At 42.7% G+C, this 18115-nt stretch overlaps 1 protein-coding gene and 1 pseudogene across 2 annotated transcripts; both read left to right on the top strand.

The window, feature by feature from the left end:
• Nucleotides 1-565: 565 nt before the first annotated feature.
• On the top strand, nt 566-7615 carry CCL14 (C-C motif chemokine ligand 14). 2 transcript variants are annotated; one of them, XM_049772748.1, is made up of 3 exons: nt 566-723; nt 6855-6969; nt 7411-7615. In XM_049772748.1, the coding sequence occupies exons 1-3, from the start codon at nt 630-632 to the stop codon at nt 7499-7501; spliced, it is 300 nt and encodes a 99-aa protein (XP_049628705.1). In that variant the 5' UTR covers nt 566-629; the 3' UTR covers nt 7502-7615. The 2 variants fall into 2 exon arrangements, with proteins under 2 accessions (XP_049628705.1, XP_049628704.1); XM_049772747.1 differs by lacking the exon at nt 566-723 and adding an exon at nt 6018-6228.
• Nucleotides 7616-14994: 7379 nt separating this feature from the next.
• On the top strand, nt 14995-15095 carry LOC126033139 (uncharacterized; annotated as a pseudogene).
• The last annotated feature ends 3020 nt before the right edge of the window (nt 15096-18115 follow it).

Here is an 18115-nt window from a genome sequence, read left to right as displayed (position 1 = left end):
ACTATTGTATACCATGATACCAAAATACACAAAACTGATTAGGAATAAAAAATAGTTTACTGAGGGTCAGGGATATAGCTCAGCTGTAGAGAACATGAAGCACACACCTTTTATGTGTGAAGTCCTGAATTCAATCCCAGCATATTTCTCTCTCTCCCTCTTTCTCTCTCACTCTCTCTTCTTTCTCTCTCATACATACACAGAAAATTCTCTAGTTCTCTGATACTATCACCCCAAATCATCTCCAGATGAATATATGACCTTGTTTTGAGACCTAAAACTAAAATTAGGCCCACAACACATCCCAGCCTGGCAATATCTCTGGCTAAGTCTGAGCATGTACCCAGGACCCTGTGTTCAGGGAACATGCCCACAGGAAGGCTTCTATGGAAAGAATGAAAGTCAATTTCCTCCTCGAATTCATGGCTCCCATGCCTCCTTCCCTCTACCCTCCACAGATGCACAAAATATGAAAATGCTGAGGCATACCATGGCTCTAACTTCCCTCTGAGATACTGCTTCCCTTATTTTAAAGACAACACTGCCTTGATGATCATTTCTCAAGTCTGCCTCTGACTAGAACTTACAGCCACCCCACCAGGCTAGCTCTTCTGCAAGGCTTCCCAAGAATGCAGGACTCCGTGGTTACTGTATCCCTCCTCCTCCTCTTCCTCTTTACTACCCTCCCCATCACCCTCGGATTCCAGACAGAATACTTCTCTGGTGAGTGTCCCCTTTCTGCTTCCTTCAGCCCTTTCCCTATGGGATAGAGAGAGAGAAAGAGAGAGAGAGAGAGAGAGAGAGAGAGAGAGAGACAGAGACAGAGAGACAGAGACAGAGACAGAGACAGAGAGACAGAGAGAGACAGAGACAGAGAGACAGAGAGACAGAGACAGAGAGAAGAGAGAGACAGAGAGACAGAGAGAGAGACAGAGAGAGACAGAGAGACAGAGACAGAGAGACAGAGAGCAGGACCCATGTCTCAAGAACATAAGCTGCAGGAATTTAGGAGAATTTAGGAGACACAGGGTTTCAACGAACCTCCTCTTGCAATGCAGGCCAGGGTGAAGGTCAGCCTGCCTCCTGACTCCTTCAATTTATCTCTGCCATAAAGCAAAAATCCCTGGGACACCATGGGAACACAATTCCCAGAGGATTACAGAGCAGCCTTGGGAGTCATTCAGGTCATGTTATTTATTTTTATGGGCCAGTTCTACCCCAGGAGTGCATCCTGGCTTGGATATAACACAGGGACCTGTCTAAGCCACCCTTTTCAACTTATATCTTCTTTGGGAGAACCCCTTCTCTTCATCACCACCACCACCCCCATGGTTCCTAAAATCCGGAGATCACTCCCAGCAATACTCAGACTGGCTGGATGGACCTAAGTGCTAGGGGGGAGGGACAGCAACATCATGCTTCTGTGGCCTGCTGATGTTTGAGGGCCATTAGGGCCATCTCTGGCAATCTACATGAGGTCCATATCGTACTGGGGATCAAACTTGATTCTTTGAGATCTGAGGCATAAGCTGCAGCCCTGGCCCAGGAGCCCTGGCTCCTTTCTTTTTTTGTTTGTTTGTTTGGTTGGTTGGTTGGTTTGGTTTTGGGGTCACAGCTGGCAGCACTCAGGGGTTACTCCTGGCTCTGCTTTCAGAAATCGCTCCTGGCAGGCTTGGGGGACCATATGGGATGCCGGGATTTGAACCACTGGCTTTTTGCATGCAAGGCAAATGTCCTACCTCCATGCTATCTCTCCGACCCCACGCCCTGGCTCCTTTCTTAGGATGAGATGCTGCCTGGTACAAGGCAATAAACTTAACCTTCTGTATCTCTCTAGTCCCTTATTTAATTTTTATAATTATGAATTTTTATTTTGTCATGATACTACCATATGACTCTTTAATACTAATAGTGCCATACAGCATGCTTTCACCACAGGGCCAGGATCCCTCCATACAAAGTCTCCTTTCTTAGCCAAGCCCTTAGCACTGTCAGTTTACATTTCCATTAGCCTTATCTGTGGTTTGTTTTCACTGGGATCAATCTAATCCTTGGCTTTGCTTTTTTCTCTGCCACATATGAATGAGATCATCTTATATTTGTCTTTTTCTTTCTGACTTACTTCACTTAGCCTGAGTCTCCAATGCCAACTCTAAGATTTTATCTTTTCTTATCTTTTCTCCAGTTGTGTGTGTGGATATGTGTATGAACGCCCATATCAGAATTCCTAAATCCATCTGCTGTTGGGTAATTGGGTTCTTTCCAGATCTTGGCTTTTGTCAATAGTACTGCAATGAACATAGGTGTAACCAAGTCCTTTTGGGGCCGGAGAGATAGCATGGAGGTAAGGCATTTGCCTTTCATGCAAAAGGTCATCGGTTCGAATCCAGGCGTCCCATATGGTCCCCCGTGCTTGCCAGGAGCAATTTCTGAGCATGGAGCCAGGAGTAACCCCTGAGCACTGCCGGGTGAGACCCAAAAACCAAAAAAAAAAAAAAAAAACCAAGTCCTTTTGGATTAATTTATTTGTTTGTTAAGGGAGCCACACTCTGCTGTGCTCAGGGATTACTTCTGCTTTAGGGATAACTCCTGGCAGGATTCAGGGGACTCTACAGGGTCCCAGGGATCAATCAATACAGGATTCCTATATTGGCCACACATGAGGAGAGTGCCCTATTTCCAGAACTTAGATTAATATTTTTGTGTTCTTTGTTTAGAGTGGAATCATAGTGCATCATACATTAATTTAAATTATTATACATTAATTTTCTTAAATGTCTCCAAACCATTTGAAGCAGATAACAGTCCTGACACCAATGAATAAGAATTCCTTTCTCAAATGTCTTTAACAGAGGCATGTAGGAGAGAGGGCAGAAAAGAAACTGGAGACATTGGTGAACTTGTCCCCAATGGAAATGTGCCTTGGTGAAGAAAATGTGTTTTAGTTAAGCGTGTTGTAAACTATATGATTGAAACTCAATTGTGAACAACTTTGTAACTGAAAAAAAAGACAACTATCTTATGAGCAACCTTGTAAATCATGGTGTTTTAATGAAGTGATTAAACTATATTAAATTTTAAAAAAAAGAATTCCTTCTCTCCCATCTCCACCATCTTTTTCCAGACTCTTTGATGCAGACCACTATCACTGTCATTTTGATTTGCATTTCCCTGATAATGAATGATGATAAATAACTTTAAAAAAAACTTTATTATAATACTGTGAGTTACCATATTGTTCATGAGACTATTGTCTTAGGGGTTAAATGTTCAAACACCAATTCCGCCAACAGTGTGACCTTTCTTCTACCAGTGTCCCTCTCCCATTTCCCATTCCCACCTTGGCAGGCACAAATTTACTTTATTTTGATATCAAATAAAATTATCAAATTTTTTTCAAGTTAAAATTATCATTCAAGTAAATTTGAAATAATTATTATATCTCAGTCATTGTCTAAGGATTTACATGGTGTGATTGGTTCTAGTTGAGCCTTCTGTGTTACTATTTAGACTTATTGAGCTTGGTGGTCTTCAGTGCAACTTTCCCACTGAATTTGATGTGATCCTATTGAAGTCACACTGTTATGAAATCATGAGGTGTTACACAGCCAGATCTATATATCTGGAAGAAATTTGATGGTTTGGCAGTTAGGTAAGATTAAGTTGAGGAGCTGAGCTATGTGAAGCTGGGTTGTTTCTGTCAAAAAGTTTCAGGTGTGATGGGGCTGGTGAGATAGCATGGAGGTAGGGCGTCTGTCTTGCACACAGAAGGACAGTGGTTCGAATCCCAGCATCCCATATGGCCCCCCAAGCCTGCCAGAAGCGATTTCTGAGTGTAGAGTCAGGAGTAAACCCTGAGCGCTGCCAGGTGTGACCCAAAAAACAAAACAAAAACAAAAACAAAAAAAAAAAAAAAACAAAAAAAAAGTGTTTGATACAAAGGTCATTACTCCATCTTTAATTAATCTTTTTTTTTTTGTTTGTTTGTTTTTTTGTTTTTGGGCCACACCCGGTAACGCTCAGGGGTTACTCCTGGCTATGCGCTCAGAAGTTGCTCCTGGCTTGGGGGACCATATGGGACGCCGGGGGATCGAACCGCGGTCCGTCCAAGGCCAGCGCAGGCAAGGCAGGCACCTTACCTCTTGCGCCACCGCACGGCCCCATCTTTAATTAATCTTAGTGGATGGTGTGAGACAGATCTAATTTCATTATTATGATGTACTATCCAGTTTCTAGCACCCTTTCTTTTTTTTTTTTTTCATTTTTTTGTTTGTTTGTTTTGGGGTCACACCTGGCAGCGCTAAGGGGTTACTCCTGGCTCTATGCTCAGAAATAGCTCCTGGCAGGCTCAGGGGACCATATGGGATCCTGGGATTTAAACCACAGTTCTTCTGCATGCAAGGCAAATGCCCTACTTCCATGATATCTCTCCGGCCCCTCTAGCACCCTTTCTTGAGGAAACTCTAGGTGCAGCCACATTCTATACCTAATCTTTTTTGTCTTAAATTAACTGCCCATACATCAGAGGGCTTACTTATCTCCAGAATCTCAATTCTATTCCCTTGATTCTATTTATCTCAGAAATCTGCCTTTGTTACAGTATCATGCCTTTGTTACCACGCTCTTTTAATTGTAATACCTTTATAAACAGGACTGAAGTCTGAAAATGCAATGTCACCCATCATTTGTATCAGCACTGCTTTGTTTGTTCAGGGAGTTTAATGATTTCACACAAAGTTCATAATATTTGTTCAGTCCTTACAAAATCCATGGGGGAAATAAAAGAAAAATACAACTTGAAACAGGGGACATGGTGAGGGCAGGCAAACTAGAGAGATGTTATATCAGGCAAGCAGCTTGCTTTGTATGTGAGCAATCTGGGTTCAATCCCTGTCACTCCTTATGACCCCGCAGAAGTAACAGGAGTAATTCATAAATTCAGAAAAGAACTAAGCCCTGAGTATATCAACAGAAGTGGCCCCAAAACAAAAAGAAAATGAAACAGAAACCACCTTGGAAGTTTTGGTGGTGATCATGTTGCTTTTGTAAATTATTTTGAGTAAGATGGTCATGAGGGTGGAGGATCCACACCCAACTGTGCTCAGGTGGTTATTCCTGGGTCTCTGATCATAGACCACTCCTAATAGTGCTCAGATGCTTCCTCTACATCTATAAAGATGACCATATGGTCTCAGTCCTTCCTTTTATTAATATAAATTTTTCACATGAGTTGACACTATTTTGCACCCTTCAGTTCTACCTCATTTCCCTTTCAAAACCTAAGGAGAAATATAGAAGGTTGATGGAATAAAGAGGGCCCAAAAGTTAATGGGAATGTGGAGAGTTTGATTTGCCTGTTTCTCTAAAAGTCATTCATGGGCTGAGAGGAGAAAAGTGGGAGAGGGCCTCAGAAACTAAGGTCCTTTATTCCCTTCTGGAGAGTAAGACTGCAGCCTGGAACACTGCCTGTTCCTTTCCCTTTCACCAAGTTCTAGCCAACCTCAGTGGCCTCAGGTCATGTGGCTGGTCATGCTCTCATCACCTCCCTTCTCTTCTCTATGTCCTCATAACTTTTTGCCTATACGAGGCTCTTAATTTTAAATACCCTTCCCACTACTGCCTTCCTCATTCAAATTTGGAGTAAAAAGAAAATAGTGCCTCAAGGCCAGAGAAATAGTATAGTGGGCCTCCATGTGACAGACCCAGGTTCAATACCCAGTATTCCATATAGTTTCTTCAAGCACCACAGGAATGATCCCAGAGTGTAGAGCCAGGAGTAAGCTCTGCAGGTTCTGATCCCAATAAAACCCAAACATAGTTAAATAAATAAATATAAACTTAAAAAGCACAGTGTTTTTATTTTTTTATAATATCTTTATTTGAATACCTGATTATAAACATGCTTGTAGTTGGGATCCAGGTATAAAAAAAGAACTCCTCCCCCCCTTCACCAGAGCACAGTGTTTTTAACTAGTGAGATGTGTTTTGTTTGTTGGGTTTTTTTCAATATAGACTACAAAATCTTATTCAGAGGGCTCATGAGCAACCCAGATAAAAGAGTCGAAAGTGACCCTACATCCAAGTCTCCAATTTCCAAAATGTCAGCACTCCCCACACAACAGGAAACTCTGCATGAAAATCAGCTTACCCCAAGAACCTCACTGTCAGGTGAGGAATCCAAGAGGGGAGTCAAGCGTCCACGGCAGGCATCAAGCCAGGAAAAGCGAGGTGAGGTTAAAGTGGGGTGTCCTGGCTTCCAGTCCCCTGGGCTTCAGGGGATCCTAGTCAAAAAGGGGGTGCTGGAAGGGTTTCCATTTATATTCACTGGAGCACTGTTGTAAACTCATATATCCCCACCTCACCATAAGCTTACTGAAAATATCTGAGTTATTCTGTCCTTTGATCTGAGTTAAAAAAGCTCTGCATGGTCTTCCAAAAAGGCAGTGAGGAAAGTGAAGGATGGAAGTTGTTGATAAAGAAGTTAGAGAGGCTGAGAAATAGTGTAGTGATTGATGTAAGATGGGAATGAATAAAGTCTAGGGAATACAGCAGGTAAGGCCTTGCCTTGCTGTAGCCTATGTGGGATTGATCCCCAGCATCCCATATAGTCCCCCCTCACCAGGAACAATACCTGAGAGTACAGCCAGAAGTAACCCTGAGCATAACCAGGTGTGGCCAAAAATTAAAAAAAAAAAAAATAGAGAATTAAATTTCCCCCAGAACCCCAGCTCTGAATCTTGCAGGGCCATCTTTGTCCTTCCTCCCTATCCATTCCTCAGGTTGCACATGCAGCCAGCAGCTCTCCCCCTTAACTAGCCCTTCCCCTTCTCAGCTTCCCCTTGCTTGCTCCTCAGGAGGCCCGTACCAGCCCACGGAGTGCTGCTTCAAGTTTACAACCCGTGTCTTTCCACTGTACCGGATTAAATCTTACTACAAGACTGGCAGTCAGTGTACCAGACCTGGAATCATGTAGGTGGTGCCGCACATCACACTGAGGGCAAAAGGATGTCAAAGAGCTATGGCATGGGGCATGGGGAGTGGGAATTGGGGTAGGGAGAATCCAGAAATGGGACTATCCAGTATGGCTTTTAGATTTGCCAATACAGCAACAAGAGAGGTGACAAAAGGGCAACCTGGGGTCTTTTTGGCCCAGCAGGGACCTGAGAAGAAACTGGCCCCAGGAATGGAGAGAGGATCACACTGTAGGACATAGGAGAAAGGTGTGAAACTCCTGATCAGGGACATCAGATGAGGGCTGAATCTTAATAAGCATGTATCAGAGAGGGGCCTGGTGACCCTGAATGCTTCTGACAAGGAAGAAGTTGATTTAAGATAAGAAAGGAATCTGGGAGAGATTGGGGATGGGAGAACTTCAGCTGGTAATCTATCCTTCTCCCTCTGACTCCATAGCTTCATCACCAAAAGAGACTATTTGATCTGTGCCAATCCCAATGACAACTGGGTCCAGAGCCACATCAGGAACCTCCAGGAGCAGCAGTGACCAGGATGTAGTGGAGGAGTACACAGCTGGATCAAGACTAACCTCTCAGTTTCAGCAGCTCTTCGCCTCAGCAGCATGCTGTTCTACTTTGAATTAAATATCATCATGCCTTGATCTGGTCTCATTCATGTTTACTAGATTGACCCAACTTCTGCAGAGTGAGATTAGACACTGAGAAAAACCTCAGTACTAGATTAACTCTGCAGTAGTTGGGCAGGTACTCAACCTGGCTCAGAAATGTGGTGAGCTGCAAGGAAACTGGGCAGGAAGTAAGACAGACAGACACAATAATAGCCTAATAACGAAGGACCATTTGCTGGGGGAAAGGCTCTGCAGGAATTGGGCCTCACTAGGCAATGCTCAGGAGCTACTCCTGCCTGTATCCATGTTTAGGAGTCACTCCCAGAGGTAGTCAGCATGACAGAGATCAAACTAGAGTCAGTCCCATACAAGACAAATGTCTAAATTTCTATAACACTTTTTTTTGTTTGTTTTCGTTTTTGTTTTTGGGTCATGCCCGGCTGCGCTCAGGGGTTACTTCTGGCTCTATGCTTAGAAATAGCTCCTGGCAGACTAAGGGGACCATATGGGATGTCGGGATTTGAACCACCATCCTTCTGTGTCTAAGGCAAACTCCTTACCGCTGTGCTATCTTTCCGGCCACCCCATAACACTTTTTACAAGCCAAGCACAAGGCTGATCCATCTCTAAAATGATTTTAATTAATCCTACAATTGAAAAATTATGAATTATCACTGAACTTTTAGGGTAAATTTTCATATAGGCTTCTCCATAGCATTAAATCCTATGGTTCTTTCTTAATGCTGACTCCAAGGCTTTTTGTTCCTCTTTTAGACCCATCAAATTCTACTGTATCATCTTACTCATGCTTGTATTCCTTAAAAGGTACAACAGAAATTCTAACCCATACCAGGTATTTAAGAAATGAATGAAGGACTGGGTGAAGGGAGAAATATTGGGAAAAACAAGGGGAAGCTGTGGATATATAGAGGAAGAGAGGGAGGGAAGAATAGAGAAAAAAAAGGGTGGAACAACGCAGAAATCCAGAGAACCTTTCTCCAAAAGTAACATCCACTGCCTGAAAATAAGCTCATAATCATCTTCAGAATTCAAGGAGAGCTAAGTAGTTGAAGTATGAACAGGATTAATATATGCTGTTGGCCTCTTCCTTAGCCACCTGTTCATTAGAAGTGCCAAGAAGCAGGGGATGGAAGATTTCTAAAAACATTATCAGGTTCCCTTGACTTCCTCACCCCTACCTAAATAGGTCAATGGAGTAACACACACACACACACACACACACACACACACACAAAAGAACTTCATTTGAGCTGAAAAGATAGTACAATGGGTAAGGTACTTGCTTTGCATGTGGTCAATCCTATTTCAATCCCCAACACCACATAAGACCTGAACACCCACCCCCATGAGTAATCACCCCCAGCAGAGCACAAAGCTAAACATAAACCTAAGTACAGCCAGGTGTGACTCAAAGATCCCAAATTTAAAAAAAAAAAAAAAAAAAAAAAAAAAACCTTCACCGCCATTGATTGTCTTGAACCATCAGAATTCAATGAATTACATGTTTCACTATATAATCATCATGAATTTTATGCCATATTTTTGCAAAAAATAATATGTATTCTATGAGGATTCCATAATTATGTCAAAATATAGTAGTTGGGCCCAAAGTGATAAAACAGTACAAGATAGGTCCCTTGCCTTACGTAAAGGCAATCCAAAATTCAATCCAAGTCTCAATCCAAGTTCCCAAGTCTCACTAGGAGTGATCTCTGAATGCAGGAAAGATCACCAGGGTATGGGGCAAAATTTATATATTGAATAGTCCAACTCAACTCACATTATTTAAGGCAGTTTAAAGGACACTTTTTTCCGCTTTAAAGCATATAGTTAACACTTACTTTAGTTATTATTTATTTGTGTGTTATAGTCAAAATATTACATTTGAGAAAATTTACTACATGTTTCCAAGTAAAGAGTAACAAAATTCTGGGGTGAAGTGATAGTATAGTGGGTAGAGAACTTGCCTTGCATGTAGCTGAGCTGGGATAGATCCTTGGCATCCTATATGGTAGTTCATGCAGATTGAATTTTGAATACAGAACCAGGTGCCTGCCAGAGCACTGTCAGATGTGACCCCCCCCAAAAAAAATAAACAAAACAAAAATTTAGGGGCCAAAGCTGTGGCCCAAGTGGTAGGGCTTTAGCCTTGCACGGGTTAACCTAGGACGAACCACTGTTTGATCACCTGGCGTCTCATATGGTCCCCCAAGTCAGGAGCAATTTCTAAGTGTATAGCCAGAAGTAACCCCTGAGCATCACCGAGTGTGGCCAAAAAAAAAATGTAATATGTATATTTGAAGATTCTACACTTTCATTAGTTTGGAGCCCTCCCCCAACACCACTCAGAAACTTACTTTATCACTTAATACAGCATTTCATATGTGAATCTAGCTAGTGCACCTGAAAATCATGTCCTTTTGAAGCCCTAGTCAATTGTTTTATGTGGTACAAGGTCCTAATTTTGAATTACACACACACACACACACACACACACACACACACACACACTACAAGAAAAATGCTAAATATTTCCAGCAAGCATCTACTAATATTCAGGGCTCATTGTCTTTGTTTAGAAATAGCAAAAAATTGGTTGATTCAAGGGTTTGTTTACTCTTGGACAATGTGTGGGTACTGCCAATTCTAGGCTCCTGGCTCAAATGTGCACCCAAATGTCAGAAAATGGTAGTTTATCTGATAAGCAGCATGATGAGCAGAATAATGCCACAAGAGCACCACACAACAAAAGGCTAAAAACTGTTGCATAACAGCCCTTGATGGGGGCTGGCTGATGGAGGGATGGAAGATGAGGTCTTTCTCCTCCAGCTCGGACCACACATTTGCCACCCTGTTCAGCTGGCGGTTTTGAGGTGAATGCGGCAGGTAGAAAGCTAACAGGAAGTCGGGCTTCAGAAGATATCAGCTTTATTCAGTGGATATGGCTGAAGCAAAAAGCCCCAGAAAAAAAGTCCCAGCCTTCCACAGACACTTGCTTATATATATCAAAATCAGGTACCACCCTAGGGTGGGAGCAGAATGCCAGGTCACACCCTAGAGTGGGAGCAGAATGCCAGGTCACACCCTAGGGTAGGGCACAATTATTGATTAGGGTAGGATCAGTAACATAATAATCTTATGGAAATGTTTACATACATAACAATAAACTAATTGGGCAGCTAAAAAAAACAGAATGTGATAATTACACAGTCAAATATGGTCTTTGTTTTCCTCATTTTTGAGCTGTAAACTAAACAGCCCTAATGATTGCTTGTTCTGTCTCCTTCTACTCCCAAACACCTCTGAAACTCACTATCGTCAACAGCAAAATCCCTGGTCTCTCTTCTCTTCTTGGAAGGTGGATGGCAGCCTTCAATCTGGAACAGGCTTCTGAGGCAGCTCAAAGAGAGAAGATGCTGAGAGACCTAGCCTGCTGGGGTCACAGTTGGAGTTTCACACCAGCCAGAGACTCTGAGACACAGAAACAGAATGGAAATGGGGTGTGGAGAGTGAGATTTACAGGAGGCAGGTACTGCAACTGTGTGGGTGCAGGACAAGCTATGGGTGTTAGGTCACTGTGCCTTTACACAAAACAAAGGCATTCCCCCAACTTCCTCTTTCTTTTCACCAAGCCCTTTGACCTGCAAAAGTTCATCTGGATAGGTACTTTTGTCTCTCACTCGACCTTCCCCCTCTGGTTGAATTTGTACTGGGAGAATAAAAAGAGATTTCAGTTTGGCTTGGCTCATGAAGAGGGACCAAGAGGCAAAAAGCAAACCAACTCTATGATTCTCTACTGACTGACTTGGTTTATTAATTCTTGTGGCTACTCTGCTTCAGACCCATTCACCCAAGATTGGAAATATGGGGTGATTTCACAACTGGAGCCCAAATAGTAACTCAGATATCTTAGAAGACCCCCAACGATGGTGAGTGACTTGACCCCTGGTGGATAATCATCGTCATGGCACCCTCGAGCTTGATTGAATGCTCCAGGCCTTTCACTGGATCATAGTCCTCATTCTGAATGGCTTCATGTTTCTCTGGTCCATCTACCACATGTTTTTTGCTCTGGACCATATGTGCCAGACTCTCTAGAGATTCTTCAACATACCCCAAGAGGGAAGGGGTGCCTTCCTAGTTGTGATGAGTTATCCATCAAAAGGCCTTCTCAGGACTGATAATTTATCAATCAATACTGACACTAAACCAGAGAGACCCCCATCTCTCCAGGATGATGAGCTAGCTGCCATCTCTACAGACTTAAAGTCTGAAAATGGTTCAACCAGAGATACTCCCACATCCCAAGCCCTGAGACAGATGAACAAGCCAGTACTGACAATCCAAGTCCTGGGCACTGTCAAATGGTTCAATGTTTGAAATAGTTATGGGTTTATTAATAGAAATGCCACCAAAGAAGATGTCTTTGTTCCCTAGGCAGCTATTAAGTGAAACAATCCCAGAAAGTTTCTGTGTAGCATTGGGGATAGTGGAGTCTAATGTTGTGAAAGGAGAGAAGGATCCAATACCTACTAATGTATCCAAACCTGGTGGAGTACCAGTAAAACGTAGTTGATATGTTCCCAATCATCATAGGATCTTCCGATTCATCCCTGGGTTTGCTCAGCTGCCCCACCACCCATGGTACCCTAAGGCAGGACAGAAGCAGGCAGTGAAGAGGAGAGAGCTGAAGACTTTGGGCAGTCTCAAATGCCAATACCCACCACCTTTCTTCTACCAAAGGTGCTTTGTGTGAGGACCTCAGCCCCCCAACCTGCTGCAGTTTATCGAGGTCACTGATGTGGTAGAAGTTAAAGAGGCTTTGGAGGGGAACCAATAAGCAGAGAGATGAGCAGGTTCCCCCCTCCCAGATTCTAACCCAGGTACTGAAGGCCTTTCCATCTCAGGCAACCTCAGCAGTCTACCACAGAAGGTGAAGATGGAGAATCCAAGCCCAGACAAAGCCAAGTTGAGAAGAAGCTGCTTTCAGAACCTACATCACCTCCAAAAAATTAACTTTCTTCTAGGTTACTCTCTTGACCCTATTTACATGGGTCACTATATTGCTGGTTAAACTGTGTATTCTACCTGTATAGATCTTAATAGCTACTCTTATGTTTTATATACCACTGCAGACATATATTTATGTATCCAACTCTAGTGGTTTAATATTAGTTTGCACAGTCGCAGGGAAATGTATACTATTGTTACCTTTTTAATGGTTCTCAGCTATCCTAGCGAATGCTTCCTAGTTGCTGTGATGCTTGATTGAGTATATTATTTAGCAACTTATTCTCAAATTATGTCTGCACATGGGGTAATTTAGCAAGTAAGTGAGTATGGATGTGGGAAGAAGGATGAGTGTGGGAATGAGATGGAGGGCCATGGGGTGGAAGTGTAAAGATGAGTATGTAGGAGTGAGTGAGTGGGGGTATGAGAATGAATGGGTGTGAAGTATCATGTGGAAGAATGATTAAGGGTGGTAGGTATGGGAATATGAGTGTAGATGTGGAGTTGTGAGGGTACTATTGAGATATGAGAGTGAGGGTTGGGTTCAGGACTGGGAGAGGGGGTTATGAGTGTGAGTGGGATCAGTTTACTTATGGAGGTAGAGCGTGAGTGGCATTGGAACGCCCTCTGGTCACCATGGTGAGGAACTGCATGTCAAGTAGAGAGAGAAAACCCTAAAATCCATCCTTGCTCCAAGGTCCAAAGGACCCACGGGTCAGCACATGGTCCTTCTGACTCATTAGTAACATAAAATATGCGACGTGAAAGAGTGTAAATGCCAGCCCTGACCATGGGCAGGACAGAGCCGCCTCTTCAAAGGCCATTGACCCTGCCCTGACCAGTCTGTGCCTCTCTGCCTTGCCTCATTTTCCCTCCCAAAGTAGCCCTCCCTTGAAAACCGGCCATTCAAGCCTTCCTCTCCCTCTTCCCACACAGAGATGGGGCACAACCCACGAATCCAGCCTGCAGCCTAAAGTTTCTCAGGAAACACCTGCAATGCTCACTGCTGCCCACATTTAGGACAACAGACATGCAGAACCTTCATGGCCCTTTCCTCCTTTGCACAAACACATCTTAGGAATTCCCCTGTGTGCCAGCCCCTCCCATACCTGCCTTCCCTCTCAACAAACTAGGGGTATTCTATCTCCCTCCTCCTCTGAGAAGTCAGAGTCCAGAGAGTTGACAGCACACAGCTCAGGCCTGCCCAGAAGCTGAGCAGTCTCGCTGAGAAGATGAAGTTCTCCATAGCTGCCTTCCTTCTCCTCACCCTCCTTTTCATCTCCACTTCGGTTTCTCACTGCCAGTCAAGTAAGTACTCAGCAAGGAGGAACGGGTGGAGAGTAAAGGTCAGGCCTGTCACCAGCCTGGAGGCTTCTTGCCTCCTCAAGCTACAGAGACCTCCAAGGCCCTAGTAAGCCTGGACCATGAATTTTCCCTCTGGGATTGTTCAAGAAAGCTGGGCCCAGAAGACTTCAGCAAGCCAGGGCATGGAGAACATGTTATGAGAAAGGAAGCGATGGGGAGCATAGCAAGGAGCTCTGTGGGGCACACAGAACAGCTAGGAAAGCTGACTGCAGGGTGTTATGGGGGCTAAGCCTAGAAATAGGGAATCAGAACCTGGACACTCCTTCCTTGAAGGAAGGGCCTGGACACTGGGATGCTCCTGGAACTCCACAGAACCTCTTGAGATGTTGGGGTGTCCTTTGGAGGTCTCACAGCTCTCAGCTTTCCATCCCAAGGCCTTACTAGGGTTGACATTTCTGGTAGCCTCTGGAAACAGGGGTTTGCATAGCCCACTCCCTCTCCCTGTCATTGTTGAAATCTGAGGAAGAGAGGAAAAAATCCAGACACCTAGACCCACCATAGCCTTCTTTTTTTTTTTTTTTCTTTCATCATAGACTTCTTTAGTCACCCCCACCTCCACCCCTCTTTCCTCCCCAAGGCCTGGATGTTTCTGCCTGTACAAACACTAGGGGAATGGGTTTCACATACACCATGTCATCTGCCCCCACTCTCGGGAGACCCCCAACCCCTGGAAATTTACAAAAGTAGAGAGGAAGAAGCCCGCGCAAGCACAGAATAGCCAGAAGCTCTTGCTTCCCAGCTTCTTCCATCAGTAGGAATCTCCTTCTGCATGTTTAGGAGCTCTGTAGGTCACTGTCTGCCTCCTGTGCTGTTCTAGCTGACAAGCAGTCAGAGGAGCTCCAGGGAAGCTCCATGCTGAGAACCAGGCAAGACCAGCTTCCTGAGAGCATCAGTAAAGACAAAGAGCATTTTCAGGCAGAGAAATGCTGCAGATTGTAGCATTCCTCCATTCCTCACAGTCCATTTCCAAAAGAAAATGGAGGATCCGTTGCTGTTACAGAAATCTGAACAGCACTGTGTTGTATGAAAGGAGAGGTTAACAATTCCCTTGACAAGGATGGAAGAGACTTTGGCTTGCAATATGCCAACTACTTCATGGCATCTAACCAACGTTTATGGAGAGAAGAGTATTATGCTGAGCAAAATGATTCAGAGGGAGAGAGTTAGACAGGATTATCGTAGTCATTTGTGAGATATTAAAATAAAGAAGATATAGTATAGTATTAATATCCAAGACAATATAAAGAAGGGCCAACAGAGTCAGTCCATGGTAGGAAGCTGGCCACAAATAACTGGGAGTACAGTTAGGGCAGGGAAGGGAAGGGACCTCTATGACAATGACAGTAGGAAATGATCTCTCTGGGCAAGAAATGGGTGCTAAAAAAAAAGATGAAGTGATAGGCATGATACCCCTTCCATAACAATATTACAAACCACAATGTCTAAAATTTTTAAAAATGAAAGAAAAAAAGAGAAGAAAAATGTCTGCCACAGGGGTAAGTAGGAAAGAGGGTGGGAGGGAAACTGGAGACATTGGCTATGGGAAATGTTCACTGGTGAAGGAATGATGACTGAAACTCAATCATGAACAGTTTTGTAACTGTGAGGAAAAAAGACAACTGTACTATGAACAACCTTGTAAGCCATACTATTTAAGTAAAGTGATTAAAATATATCAATTTTTCATTTCTTTTTCACCAATCTCCACCATCGTTTTCTAGACTTTTTGATATAGATCATTCTCACTGCCCTTTTGATTTGTATTTCCCTAATGATAACAAATACTCTTTTTTTAAAAAAGTACAATACCAGGATTTAACAAATTATTCACAAGACATATGTTTTAGAGATTAAATGTTCAAACAGCAATTTCATCACCATTGTGACATTCCTTTTACTAGTGTCCCTTCCCAATTTCCCACCTATCACCCTAGTCTACTTCCCTTGGAGGACAAAAATTTACTTTATATTGTTTACAAATAAAATTATCAAAATTATTAAGGTAAATTTGTAATAATAATTGTTATGTCTCTCAATGGTATTATTAAAGTCATTGTCCAGTGATTTAATGAATTGTGGTTGGTTCTAGCTGAGCCATCTGTGACACTGTTTAAACTCATTGATCTTTATTCTTCAGTTCAATTTTCTTACCAGAAATTTTTGCTGTAAATTTGCTGTAATTCTACTGAGCTGACACTACTATGAAATCTTGAGGTGTTGCACAACCGGATCTATAGGAGCAAATTTAATGATTTGGAAATTTTGATAAGATTAAGTTGTATTTAAATCTTTGTAGATCTGGGTTGTATCTGTCAGAGGTCTTTAGGTATGGCTACATGCTTGTGCCTTCAGCCAAAAGAAGAATTTATTATTTTATAAACTTATTGATTGATTGATTGATTGATCAATATTTGAGCCACACACAGCAGTGCTCAGGGGCCACTCCTGGCTCTGCACTCAGAAATTGCCCCTTGCAGGCTGAGGTATCATATGGAATGCCAGGAATCAAACCAGACCCCTCCTTGGTTGGCAACATACAAGGCAAATGCCCTACCATGTGCTATCTCTCTGGCCCTAAAAGGGGGAATTTATTAGTCCTCATTCCAAGAAGGCCCCAGAATTATCAGCCAAGACCAAACTACCTGGGAAGAGATGATGGCTATCATTTTCTTTTGAAATATAGAAGTAGAACTGGGCCTATTTTCTGACAGGAATATAGTTGATCAATGATAAATACTTTTTAATTTGTCTGTTGGCCATCTTTATGTCATCTTTAAGGAAGTTATTATTAATTTCCATCCTTATTTTTAATGACATGTATCTTCTTGTTTCTGAGCTTTATTTTTTTTATATATATTGGATATTAGTCATCTTTTTGGTGATAATATGTGAATATTGTCTTCCAATAGCATATCTTTTTATTGTAGCTTCTTTTTTGTGTTTATTGTTTGTTAGCTTGCTTTCTTGCTTTTTACTCCACATCTGGTAGACCCAAATGTTCAGGACTCAGGAATGATTTCTGGTTGTGGAAGGGGACCATATGGGATGCCAGGGATAAAACTCGGGTCAGCTACCCACAAAACAATGCATTATCAGTTGTTTGTTTGTCTTTTTTTTTTTTTTTTTTTTTTTGGTTTTTGGTTTTTGGTCCACATCTGGCAGCAATCCACACCTGGAAGAGGTAGATTTACTCCTATCTCTGTGCTCAGAAATTACTTCTGGCAAACTCAGTTGACCTTATGAAATGCCAGTGAAAGAATTCAGATGGGACACATACAAGGCAAATGCCCCACTCTTTGTGCTATCATTCTACCTCCCATTATTAGCTTTTCTATCTCTCTAGCCTCAGTTTTGTTTCTTTTGCAGTATAGAAGTTTTTTGGTTTGATGCTGTTCCCTTTGTTTATTTGTGCTTTTACTTTCTCTGTCAAGAAGATCATGTCATTGGAGACACCTCTGGCATTAAGAGCTTGATTTCCAGGGCTGGAGAGAAGGCCTAGGATGGACCGTGGTTCGATCCCTCAGTGTCCCATAAGGTTCCCCCAAGCCAGGAGAGATTTCTGAGTGCATAGCCAGGAGTAACCTTCTGATTTCCTCAGTGGATTTTATAGAAAAAGGCTTGGTATTGAGATTTTTACTGCATCTGGATTTAATCTTTGTGTGTGGTGTGAGACAGATATAATTTCACTATTATGCTATCCAGTTTCTGAAGAGACTCTGCCTGCACCCACATCATACACTTAATCTCTTTTATCTTAAATTAACTGTCTATAAATCTGAAGATTAATATCCAGAATCTCCATTCTGAGGCCGGAGAAATAGCCTGGAGGTAAGGCACTTGCCTTGCATGCAGAAGAACGGTGGTTCGAATCCTGGCATTCAATATGATCCCCCAAGCCTGCCAGGAGTGATTTCTGAGTGTAGAGCCAGGAGTAACCCCTGAGCACTGCCAGGTGTGACCCAAAACCAAAAAAAAAAAAAATCCCAGAATCTCCATTTTATTTCCTTGATCTGAGAGTCTTCTTTTATTATAGTACCATGCTGTTTTGATTGTAATAGCTTTGTAGTCAAGCTGAAATCTGAGAATGCAACACCACCCATCTTGTTTCTCAGTTTTGCTTTGTATATTGTGGGAGTT

Source organism: Suncus etruscus, chromosome 1 (genome assembly GCF_024139225.1).
Source record: "Suncus etruscus isolate mSunEtr1 chromosome 1, mSunEtr1.pri.cur, whole genome shotgun sequence".
Classification (NCBI taxonomy): domain Eukaryota; kingdom Metazoa; phylum Chordata; class Mammalia; order Eulipotyphla; family Soricidae; genus Suncus; species Suncus etruscus.
This window is presented reverse-complemented; position numbering and strand designations above follow the sequence as displayed.

What these genes read in the sequence shown, in the direction of transcription:
- CCL14 (XM_049772747.1), top strand. Translation starts at nt 6,039, where the DNA reads ATGAGCAACCCAGATAAAAGAGTCGAAAGTGACCCTACATCCAAGTCT. An exon ending in ATCAAGCCAGGAAAAGCGAG is followed by an intron (nt 6,229 to 6,854) that starts GTGAGGTTAAAG and finishes CTTGCTCCTCAG; the next exon opens with GAGGCCCGTACCAGCCCACG. An exon ending in TGTACCAGACCTGGAATCAT is followed by an intron (nt 6,970 to 7,410) that starts GTAGGTGGTGCC and finishes CTGACTCCATAG; the next exon opens with CTTCATCACCAAAAGAGACT.